Raw genomic sequence first — 13435 nt, 5'->3', positions numbered from 1 at the left:
TTCCATTAATAAACGTGACCACGCAACTAAATAATTGAGTCCGGCGAGTTGATAGCCACCGGCTCTTCCCAGATCATATCAACCCTCCGTCTCTCAACCTCCTAACTGATCTGTGCTCCTGATAGTCACCGAGCTAAACCTTACGTAAAACTAGTGAAAAAGTGTAAGAAACTAACAAATATCACGTGAAAAAAATTACAAGCAATAAAAAAATACGCCGACGTATTTGTTTATTGTTTTCTACCGAAAACCAAACACCACTCGTATTTCCCATCAAATATACTATTTCGTTTCATTGATCAATAACGTGGATCATTTATGCCAAAACATTATTGGTTTAATGTGAAATTGTGTATTGATACATCGCGTCTTTAGTCATTTAAACTCATTAGATTCATAAATTATTGCAAATATTATTTAGTGGTTACCCCTTTAGCACATGTTGTTAAGCTGTGGTATTTGATAAAATTGGCAAACGTTAACAGAAATCTAGTAATTCAATGTTTTTGTAAGTCGTCAAACGTGTCGTCAAGCTGTGGTGTACCGGTGTACTAAAAGCTTTATTTCATGTTTGACACATTGATTTAATCCTGAAAGTTCCTGAAAATAGGAAAACGCGCGGTAACCCGCTGCAAACGTTCCAAGCAATCATTTCTGGGCTGAAGTTAAATCGTTTTTGCGACTTTTGTCATAGTCTGTTAAGACTTTATTATTTTATGTTCCTATCAGTTTTTGAATTCGTAAATACCTTGGTAATGGACGGAGTGAACTGATGTTGGGGATATTTCCTAGCGATGTTTACACGAGGTGAACATTTCAGCTAGACGATTAACTCTTTTGGGACATTCTTCTAGCGTTTCACGTTGTTTTTCAAACATTGTTTTTTAAATTGAAATTTATGTTTGCTAAATTTACTTACACTTAAAACACACCTAGAACCGGAAAACTGTTACTTTGAATTATAAGTGAAATATTACAGTTTGCGATTTAATAAACAGGACACAACTATGCGAAAAACAAATATACTTATAGTATAGTATATGGGATAATTATAAATGTATTTCTAACGTTATATTAGACATGTAAATCAATTTCTGAATGATGCGCGTCCCATTACGATTATCTCATGCATTCCGTTGCGCTGCGCGGTTTTCTGGGCGCTAAGTGACAAACTTTTAATTTGTAGGTCAGTAAAAATAAAAACGATTATCATTTTGTAAAGCCCTCGTTCTATCGACCTCAATACTTTAGGATTGAGAGTGTGGTAGTTTACTTATTGTGAGTAAATTCATTGCAAATTTTGTAATATAAATGTTATGATATTACTTTACTATAATAATATACAAAATGTTCCACTTTGCCTTTGCCCAATTAAATATTTCACCACGAAGATAAATATGAAGATTACCATGTAATACATTTATTCATCGACTGAAATAACATTTGTGAAGGAAATTATATTCGAGCCGCGGCGGAATGCAATATGTGCACTCTGCACATTACGCAGTACTTAGATGATTTGGCAAGACCTAACTAAATTATACGTTATTCATTAAATTTTAATAGGCGAAATATCATATCTTACTCGCTGCGCTGGTCGGACTCAAGCTGAAGGGCATTTTGAATCACGTTTGGAATTAGAAACAAAATTTGTAAATAAATTATTGAACACTGACATCAAATATGCCGCATCTTTGTTCCTGAATACGTAATCTACAACCTAAAATCAAAAACTATTAAATCAATCAAATGTGTGTTTTATGTAAATATTAAAAATGTTTTATTTGTAGCCTTTGATCAGCGTGAAAATATCATATTATTATTGTCAGGCACACATTAAAAAAATAATCTATACTCCAGTGAAGTGAAATAAAGTGCGAAGACATTGTGATTAAAAAGTTAAGGTGTATTAAAAATGCATAAAGCTCACCGAAAAAGGGTGAGTTAATTATTTATCTTTCATTAATAATGAACACATGTTTTTAATGAAAATATTTCGTAATATTTTACAAAGTCTAAAGTGATTGACCACAAACAATTTTCACATAACTCAATTGAGAAAAAACGAGCTTTTTAATATTTTATTTAAAATATATTTTTTAGTACTACTTATTAAAATATGTTGTTACTGAGGTAAGACGTCTTAAGTACTTCTGTAAATAGTTGATTTATTGGAAAAAATCGATGACTGATTCGTTTTATATATTTTTCAGCTACTTCTTCTTCTGATTTGCAACTTAATTTTTAAAGCCATTTAATTATATTGGTAACCGAATTAACACAAAAGATTTTATACAGATTTCTCATTATTTACTATTATAACTTTAGATTGATTTAATATTATAACTTTACAATGTAATAAAAAAGTTGATAATTTTAATTAGGAAATTCAACCAACAAAGGAAAAATCACTACTTTGCTATATAAATTACATCGATATCTGAAACAGTAAAATATCGATGGACACAAACTCTGTCGCCATAAAATTAACAAAACTTTTCCTCTTTGTAATTACTTTTACTTATTTTACTTTACTAGCTTTGCGATTTCATTTACTCTCAACAGTAAAACAACATTTAAATAAAAATATATTTATATTTTTTTACAAAATAATACAAGATATCAAATTATAACAAAATAAAATATAAATATATTTATTTTCCTAATTATTCTACTACTCCACAAGGAGAGGTTTATGGAAGGAGTAAGTACTCGTATATGCAAAAAGAAAATAATGCTTAAAAGGAGATGTGTAAACAATATTCAAAGTAATATTCAGTAACTACAAACTTAATTCAACATACAAATTAACATAATCCAATCTTCAAATTAAACACACTAATTTTGGTTGTTCGTGCATAGGTAAGTTGATAATTGATGTGAAATATTGCTTCGTAATGTGAAACATTTCAATTCACTTTTAATTCAACATTGGGACTACTTATTGGAACTACTTATCATATCAGACAAGCGACAAAGTAGGCACCAAAATTATTTTATGAAATAATAGTTCTATATTCAAAATGCGTATTTCTTTTGTTCAAATGCTTAGGTAAATTAATAGAGAAACGTTACTGAAATAATGCGAGTGGTTACACTGAACTTTGTCCAATGGACATACTTTTGGGACCCTTTCATAATATATACCCAATTCTCGGATGTTATGTTTTTGTTCGATTAGTATGACATATTAGGTAAATATATTTTTTAATAAATACTTACAGCTTCACAAAGCCAAAAATTAAAATATCCTGTGATTCCTTTCACGGATCTGCACTATATTATTGTTTTTTTCCATTTCTATATTACAATAAACATAAAATCAAAACTCTTTCTGAGCCGAGTAATAACTACACATTGTACAATATGAACTCATATTCAATTTCATATCTATTTGAAGAAAATCATTCGATGCAATCATTGTTTAATCGCAAATAAATTCCCCTGATCAAGAAATTATTCAATGACAGATTCAACAAAATTAGACCACATTTCATGAATGTAGTAAACGTAGACAGGTGGTCAGAAGTGAGAAACTTCTTCTTTAGATGCGAAGAGCAAATTGAAAAAAATAAACCATCGTCATAATAAACTGATATTAGCTGTATTGGATTTGTTTGTTCAATTTGTAAAGATATGCATGTGTAGTTTGAATTAAAAAAAAATCATTGGCACTTTGCCACGAATGCTTTTCGATAATAGATTATTTCCTCTACATAAATCATTTTCCTTTCAGACGTTCGATCGGCACGTTTATGCGTTTCATATAATAAATTCCCGCGATCGAAAGTGCTTTCAAATTACATAACTTTATTGCCTCCGAAGTGCTTAAGCCCGTTTTTCTTTGCCAAATATGCATCCATCTTAAGCGGGTGCCCCTACATACACGCACATACTCGTACTGTCGTGCTGCTGCATATTCTGGCATGGGTAACATAACCACTTGATGCAGTGATGGATTGAGATGAGAACTATTGAAAGCAAACGTTGAGAAATAATCGAAACTGACTACAAAACTTAAGCATTGTGAATTAGATATGCAAGATTATTTGAAAAGATAATTGTCAATATAGTAATTCTCTAAATATTATAAAACAATGTCGCTATCCGCGTCTGTCTATTTGTGCGCTTAGTTCTTCTAAACTACGCGACCGATATTGATAAGGTTTTCACTATCGTTTAGAGAATTTTTTCCGGATGTATAATACATGCATATTGTATTTTCTAAAAGTAGAGAAAAGTCGCAGTCAAGTCATAAAAATATTTTTTAAATATTTCGAGCACTACATTGCTAAAGCTGACTAAATCTTATGACATACATCAAAATCCTACAATACTACGAAATTTTATATCTCAAAAAGGCCTACAAAAAAGTCCATTGTGGTGTATGTCTATCTTCTAAGGATAATCTGTAGCAACGCCGGGTACACGTTAGCTCAAAGATATTAGAAGAACAATATCTTTGCGTTAGCTAGTACGGCTCTGAGTTATGTTTTGTTCTTCTAATATCTTTGCGTTAGCTAGTACGGCTCTGAGTTATGTTTTGTTCTTCTAATATCTTTGCGTTAGCTAGTACGGCTCTGAGTTATGTTTTGTTCTTCTAATATCTTTGCGTTAGCTAGTACGGCTCTGAGTTATGTTTTGTTCTTCCAATATCTTTGCGTTAGCTAGTACGGCTCTGAGTTATGTTTTGTTCTTCTAATATCTTTGCGTTAGCTAGTACGGCTCTGAGTTATGTTTTGTTCTTCTAATATCTTTGCGTTAGCTAGTACGGCTCTGAGTTATGTTTTGTTCTTCTAATATCTTTGCGTTAGCTAGTACGGCTCTGAGTTATGTTTTGTTCTTCTAATATCTTTGCGTTAGCTAGTACGGCTCTGAGTTATGTTTTGTTCTTCTAATATCTTTGCGTTAGCTAGTACGGCTCTGAGTTATGTTTTTTCTTTTTAAATTCTGCTCCAATGAAGTGCCAAAATCTAGTCGAAATAATGTACCTTTTAGAAATACAAAAATATGTTCAATTTATAAGTAAGTAAGTGGAATAAAAACAATAAGAAGAGTTCAATATTTTTGGTCGCCTACCTTTTACCACCAGAATGCAGGTTTAATGGAGGTGTGGTCTAAATTTTACACATTCAGTGCTGCTAGTAACTTGTATTTATATTAATTTGAATGGAATATATCGTAGATGTAATATGCACGTGTAATTATTGAGCATTACTAGAAACTGGTTATTGCAATGAAATAATGTCGTATTTAGTCTAGTGATGTAACGTACTTCTGTATATTTTCACTTTCAATTTTTTTCGCCGCTTCGGCTTCTGCAAAATTATAACAGAAGTTAAGCGGAATTTTCCTGGATGAGTTTCTTAGCAACAGTGCGCCGTGAGAGTGTGGGCGGAAGAGGGTCGCGTGACATCCGACACGCACCAGCACCTTGCATGTCTTTTTGTTTGTTTTCCGGATTTATAATTAAGGACGGGGAAGGAAGGAAGGAATTTATCATTATTGCACAATTGTTTCACATAACTGAAATGAAAACAAAACTTGAATAGAACCTTCACAGAACTTGAGTTTTAGCTTTGAAATTTTATGAATTGTTCAAATTCTGTGAAAAACCCGTCCTTAGAGACGATACTTAGGACGGGTTGTTTCGCAGAATTTGAACAATTCATCAAATTCAGTCGATTAACAAGGTCTGTGAAGGTTCTATTCAAGTTTTGTTATTATTTCAGTTTTGTGAGGCCCCTGACCAATAACGATATCATAATTGAACCTTTACAGAACTTGACAATCAACTTTGAAAATTGTTCAAATTCCGTGAAACAACCCATCCTAAGTATCGTCCCTAAGAACCGGTTTTTCACAGAATTTGAACAATTCATAAAATTTCAAAGTTAAAACTCAAGTTCTGTGAAGGTTCTATTCAAGTTCTGTTTTCATTTCAGTTATGTGAAACAACTGTGCAATAATGATACAATAACAAAACTTGAATAAAACTTTTACAGAGCTTGAAAATTCACGTTGAAATTTGATGAATTGTTCAAATTCTTGAAACAACCCGTTCTAAGTGTATACCAATTACGGGGTGAAAATGCGGCTACATTACTTTTTGGTCAAGCATAACTTAACTATTGATAAATTTTTAAAATTGAAATTAAAATACATATAACACACTTCATCCAACGAAATTGAAGACTTTATGTTCTCCTTGAATTTCTAATACTAATTTACACAACCGCATCCGCTAACGCTTCCGCATCCACATGTGCATCTGAATCCGCATCCGCCTTCACAAATTAAAAATAGTAATATCGGCTTCCGCTTCTGCTTCCGTTATATCTCTTCCATTGATTAATGGAAAATGCATCATAAGAAAAAATATTCACGAATATGATGGGGATAATTTTACTTTCTTGAAGTGTCAATGGAAATAATATTGTTGAACGAAATTAACTAACAGTCTGCCAAATAACCCCGGAGAGAACTTTTTTGTGGCAAAAATAAGTTTTTTTTCTGATTTGCAAATTGGTGTGCAAAATGAAGTTGGTTGACGTCTGATAAAATTTAAAGAAATTCTTTCTTTTTTTCCCTCTACGTTCGTGAATATATTGTATAAAATATACAAACATACACGTAAAGTATTTAACAGGAGTAAATTGAAAAAAAAGATACTTGTTAACTAGTTGTACTCCTTTATGCAAATTCTACAATAGTGTAACTACAAAGTAACATGAAGTATTTATTGCATCTAATGATATTTATTGTATGTATGTACTTATACAGGATTTTCCAATAAGAGGTGTTATTTTGAATATCCCGCTATTTCGGTAGATGTTAATTTTGAAGCTGTTATTTTTTGACATTTTACAAGTAAAAACTACGCCATTAATAAAAATGGAACGATACACGCTTCAACAATGCATTAAAATTATTAAAATTCACTTGAGTGAATCAAATGCAAATCATCTTGAGTGATGAGGCCCATTTCCACCTCGGTGGCTTCGTCAACAAGCAAAATTGTCGCATCTGGGGCTCGGAAAACCCAAGAGTTATTGTTGAAAAGCCTCTCTATACTCAACGTTTGACTGTTTGGTGCGGTTTATGGTCCGGCGGAGTCATTGGACCTTACTTTTTCGAAAATGAGGCTGGAGCAACAGTTACGGTGAATGGATTAGGCTATCGAGAGATGATTAATATTTTTTTATGGCCGGAATTGGATAGTATTGATCTGGACAACGTTTCTCTTTCAACAAGACGGCGCTACGTGCCACACAAGCAACGAAACCATTGATCTTTTACGATTGAATATCAAAATAACACCTCTTATTGGAAAACCCTGTATATTGTATGTAAATTTTCGTCTTGTGTCATGTCTGTAAAATCACAACGGGTGTTCAATAAAAAAATAAAATGTTGCAAGTGAAAATTTAACCAATCGTCATTAACAAGATGTTCTTCTAGTTTACATAGCGACCACTTTGAATGTCGACGTAAGAAAATTTCGCCAGTTTTCATTAATACAATAACGCCCTCACAATACCGGGCCAGACATTTTTTTTTTCAAATTCAATATTTCATATTTGTTACACAATTCTTTTCGTATAACAATATTAAAAAAAACTGGTGCCAAAATGCGGGCGGCTCAAATGTGAGAATGAATTTAACGTCTTTATTTCTCTCACATTTTTAGTAATATAATGATTTGTCGAAGTTAATTGGAGACTAACTGGCATCTACCCAAGGGAGACTTTATAAAGTATATTCATTTTATAAAGATCCCCACTATAAATAATTAATATTTTCGAGTTAGATTTTCATTCGTTAATCTGCGATACATTTAGAACTATAAAACTGAAGTAATGTTAAAAAATGTGTTTTTTAATGATCGTAATCCGATTTGTTTATTTTTATTTTTATTTATTTTTCGGAATAACTTTATTGAGTAAAACCTCAAATTGTAATATTTAAATATTGAAGACAATATTAGTGATTTCTTAGCGAAAATCTGAAACAGAAAAATCAGAAAAGGAAACGGTCACATCTGGGACTCGAACCCAGGACCCTTGTCTTTCCGGGACAGTGCTCTACCGACTGAGCTAATGGGACCCTATTCCCCTCGGTCACTTTTAACTGTATCATACTTCGAATAAGAACCACTAACATTGTCTTCAGATTTTCGCTAAGAAATCACTAATATTGTCTTCAATATTTAAATATTACAATTTGAGGTTTTACTCAATAAAGTTATTCCGAAAAATAAATATTCATTCTAGACTTGCAGAAAAGTCAACAGATGTCGCACATTAAAAAAAAAAAAAAAAAAAATAAAAAAAAAAAAAAAAAAAATAAGATAGGTTTATCTAAAAAGACGCTGTCTGGATTGCATTTAGTTCGGGTTGAATCTTGCGATCATACATAAAGATAGTTGCCAATAAAAATGTGCGGTGAAAAAATGAAGACAATGTTAGTGGTTCTTATTCGAAGTATGATACAGTTAAAAGTGACCGAGGGGAATAGGGTCCCATTAGCTCAGTCGGTAGAGCACTGTCCCGGAAAGACAAGGGTCCTGGGTTCGAGTCCCAGATGTGACCGTTTCCTTTTCTGATTTTTCTGTTTCAGATTTTCGCTAAGAAATCACTAATATTGTCTTCAATATTTGTTTATTTTTAGGTTATATCTGCATCTTTTAGTAGTTTGACTCCAACACAATTGATTAAAACTATTTAATATGTCTTGTTTGTATTTAATTAAGTGTTGAATACGCCACTGTTGAGTGGCGGGTACATTTATTATTTGGGTTCCTTTAACACTTCATACAAGAGCTCGGTGCTCTATGAACGGACATTTTAATGTGTTCTTGCTAAACACACGTTTTGGCACGTGATCATTATAAAGTAGCTCAAGTTTCTATCAGTTTTCTTGGAGCTGGTGCAAGGATTTGTTGTTGGATCATAATAAATAATATCCAACCATACCTTCACGCTTCTCTTCACACTCGGGAGAGAATTCATTGCCAAATTGAATATTCATATCTTATATTAGGATGTTTTTTTTCTATAGATCTTTCTAGAAAACGTTTTTGTTTTGTTTGTCGTTTTCAGTTGATAATATATTCAGTAGTAGTAAGTTTCATCACATACCATTGTCTTTTATCTGTCCCCCTGTTCAAAAAGCCTGTTCCGACATCACGATAATATATTCTAAATTTACTAAAAGTTTATCAGGAAACCTATTAATTCATTCGTAAGGCCTGCAATCTCGTTTTTAACCGGAATTGTCAATAATTTGAAGAGATTCTTGATAAATTAGCATTACTAATTTTTCTCCGGATACACGGTAACCGGGCAACTCAGGGGTAAAAGTCATGAAAAGTTATGAAAAAAACTAGGTTTAATTGGTTACGTTAGGTAAGGTTCAATGACTTTATACCATTTTTTAAAAGTGTGTTGATTTGCCAGTGTCCTGAGTTCTCACGAAACCATCTACACATCAGTTAGACGAGATTTCTGCGAAAACAGCAGATTCATATTTTGCAATACGTATTTTGATTTAAACCATCTGACAAGTATTAGACTTTGGCAACTAGAATGTGAAAGTTTTCTCTTGGTTTTCCGAAGCAGCACGCCTAGAAGTGTGAAGTGGGAGATTTAAAGCTCGATTTAAATCCCAAATTGTTTTCGAAACGAGAACGAAAACACTAGACAAACGGGTTGACAAATTGTGGCGAATTCCGACTACAATGTCTAATTTTAATGCCAGCGATTGTTCGGCACGGGGCGAGCGTTTGGCTAGCGGGCGGAGGATTTACACAATCGTATTCTGGTTAACAAAACACTAATCTAATCAATCGATCAGAACTGTCGGTGGTTGGCACGAAAAATTATCTCATGTTGCATTAGCTCCCATCCGCATCACCGCTGAATTACGTAACATGGCAGCCGATGACAGACCAGCAAGCAGACTTGATTGAGCTGTGCGAATATGACGGACACACAACAAGTATTTAGGTACTAACGAGTAAAAAAATCATCGACGCCCTATAACGCCGGTTCCGCGTATAACATTGCCCGCGTGTGAAAACATCAAATGGGACAGGTACTGGATATAATCATGGACCTTCTAAATATTATCGTAAGACTTTATAGATAAATTAAGAAAACTTTTAACAGATTTTGACAGAATCTTTTCATCGCCAGTACCTACGGCTAACACCAGGGGACATGGTAGATATTCATTTTATTAATTATATTAAATGAATTTTCTGTCCTACATTGATTGACCTACGTAATAGAAGCTTTATACATGAAGTTGAAATAAGAAAAGGTTTTTTAAACCACGCACAGATTAAACACAGATGGAATATTCGGGAATAGTAATCCGGTTAAAAACGGGATTGCAGGCAAATACCGACTATTCAGATCTGGTCACCAAACATGGTTAAAGCCATTTTAAGCAAGGTTTCAATTCAAAATAGTGGTCTTACACTAGAGTATCTTAACTCTTGAACGTGCCGCAAGTATGCTATATATTATTTAAAATTCATATTTATATCTATCGACAAACGCTGATTCTGAATGTACAAGTTATATTAATAAATCGTCATTTAAACATGATTAAAACCGTGAGACACTCAAACGCCCTGTGATTGGTTGGCGTATTCTGACGGCTTTCAAACCGGTCGGCCGGCCGCATGGGGACAATTTTGTGCCAAGTTGCGCTGCGTATACTCGCACACGGGTCACGAAATAAATTAAGTATTTAAAAATATTAATGTTTTCTTGTAAATCTTGTAAAATATTTAAATTGGTTTTTTTGTTTTTATACCGAGCCGAGTGGGATTGACCTCACTGACACCTATAAAACCGAGGTACGTATGTAGTCACTGGCTTTGAAAAATGTAAACTTATCAATCGACATTTTTAAAAGAAATGACAAAAATATCGGTGTTACGTTAGAAAGTTAAAATTCACAATAAAATACATTTACTGGAATTACTTATTTCAATGGCCTTTCTGTGTCTATTTAAATGTTAATCGTATTGATCATACCGTCGAAATTTTTATAAAGTTGTTTTCTCCTAGAAATCTTGAAGACTATTTAAATGGATGTCTCTAGAATGTAAAGATAGAAACACCAACGAGAATGACAACCAAAAGAGAATGATACAACGTTCAAACGTTGTGTCGTTTTGTGTATTTCTTCAAAGAAATACACAAAAGTTTCTTGAACTGTTTCTATATAGTTGCTACTGCCAATATGCAAACTGAGGGGGTGGACAAATGAGGTAGATTTTTATTTGAAAAGTGCTCGTCTCGTTCGTAAGGCAAAAACTGGTGGTCTCCGAAACAATATCCATACCTAATGAAGTTTGTTAAACTAGCGTCTATAGTAAGAGACTATTTTCGGAAGCTGGTATAGTCAACGAATAAAAACGCCATCGTCTGCTACCAGCAAACGAAAAAAAATGGTTTATATTCACCACACTTTGCCTCTCATTGATTTTAAATATTAAATAACTTAACACTCTCTTATTAAATACACACTTTTTGATTGAAATGCATTTTTCTTTTATTAAAATATGGCCGAATACCGAATAGTGGCGGAATATTCGCTGGATCCTACTCTTATATTTAAATTCATTTCATTCAATTAAATTTATTCATTTCATTGTTTAATAAATGCATTAGGATCTAACTACCACTAAATTCAATTAGATTTCCATATTATTGTGGTTGAACAATTATCATTATTCCATTAATTAAATTGTTGATTTGAACATTTACATGGGAATGGACGTAACTGAGTAGTTAACTAGTCGTTAATACGAAAATAAATACGCGTTTCAGACGGTCAAGCGTTGTTTAGTCTTAGTACGTAAAACCTAAATACAACACGCAATATAATATTATGTTGGCACGAAAAATAATAATGCTAGGTAGGTACGTTGTATTTATTACGGTCGGTACCAATATCAGGCGGGCAGTCAGGGCACTTGGGACGGTGCCAACATTGCCAACCCTAGGACATGCTGGTCGTAGGATGACCAACAAGCATCACTGATTTTTCAATCATCAAAATAAATACTTACCAACCGGTTTCGCCAGAAAAACACAATTTTTCTCATTACACTATTGAGAAATATAGAATGAACGAACAATTTGGCGTAGATGCCCACTGTTTTTTTTACCAATAAAATGAATTTTTATCCACTACTCTCGAGGAAAAAGGCATTGCGAGAAGAGTAGAGTGGACCTGAAATTTCATACAGAAAATGTTGTGCAAATTTAAAAACGACACAGCTCACCATTCGAGAGTTTTTGATGCTTCAGCGCATAGATTTTCTGATATGTATTTTCATTGTCATTTTCAAAAATTGTAAATGACAATAGCTCAAGAATTCAGATTATCCCATGACTTGTCACGGATCTGCACTATTTAATAATAATAATAATGACTAAAAATGTATATCTACAAGAGGTTTTCAGTTTTCAAATTCATCTCTACTTTTTCAATAAATTGAAATAATTTACTATCCGCGAGGACCTATAAATATTAATACAATACTTGTGAAATTTATCACGATGCATAAAAACACATGTTTCCTTACAAAAGCTCCCTAAATACATTTATCTTAAAAATGATTTTCTTAAATAAAAAAAGCAGATAAATTCAGTTTATCAGAAATAACTTCGACAGATGTTTTCTCTTCTTACTTCAAGAAACAAATAACAGTTATGTGTAAGCAGCCAATTTGAGATACATACGCGGAAACCATAAAAAGATCAACAACTCGCATTGTAAACACTCTAAACAAAATGTTTTATGAAAAAAAAATTCCACTTAAACCTACATAATTTTACTAATACAATTACTTACTACTATTTCGAGATTTTTGAATTATTGAGGTAAAATTTGTTTTCATTCCCCAACATATTATAACTCTCGAATTACTTCCTCGTGTTCTCATTACTCCTCCATCTATATATTGTTGGTCCTTTCGACCTGCCAACAGTACCTATCTCCACCGCATATATTATGTCGTCACTGATTGTTCGTAAATCGTGGTCACAGCAAAGACAAGACATTATTCTGACACAATGCAATTAGGGGGCTTTATTTACTAAGCTGTTAAATACATATTAATAGATCCCATCTATAAGAACATGGATCGGTAAAAATCGATTGTCGACACTAACTAATGTCTATAACATCATTAGGCCGCTTTTTTAGTAACAAAGGCTATAAACTTTCCTACAGTGTTTACGGAATCATTTTAATTGGATCCAACTTTTAAACGTGTTGGATTTTTGTATAGTTTTGTTTTGTACCATTTTCAAGTGTAAGCCATTTTCGCCTCAATTTCATTCTTCTTTGCTTTGTATTGATATTGTCGCCGTATTGCGTTGTAAACATTGATGTGTTATATTTAGATGAG

At 32.9% G+C, this 13435-nt stretch overlaps 1 protein-coding gene across 1 annotated transcript in view; it reads left to right on the top strand.

The window, feature by feature from the left end:
* Positions 1 to 79: 79 nt before the first annotated feature.
* Positions 80 to 13435, top strand: part of SmydA-4 (SET and MYND domain containing, arthropod-specific, member 4) — a 48571-nt gene continuing 35215 nt past the window's right edge. Inside the window, exons 1-2 of the mRNA XM_089632951.1 lie at positions 80 to 163; positions 1791 to 1939. Of these exons, the coding sequence (XP_089489077.1) occupies positions 1916 to 1939 (24 nt within the window). The 5' untranslated portion in view covers positions 80 to 163; positions 1791 to 1915. The remainder of the gene's footprint in view (positions 164 to 1790; positions 1940 to 13435) is intronic.

The sequence above is a fragment of the Hesperophylax consimilis genome, chromosome 1 (genome assembly GCF_061612785.1).
Source record: "Hesperophylax consimilis isolate HC1 chromosome 1, BYU_Hcon_1.0, whole genome shotgun sequence".
Lineage (NCBI taxonomy): Eukaryota > Metazoa > Arthropoda > Insecta > Trichoptera > Limnephilidae > Hesperophylax > Hesperophylax consimilis.
The sequence above is the reverse complement of the archived record's forward strand: the minus strand, read 5'-3'. Positions and strand labels throughout refer to the sequence as shown.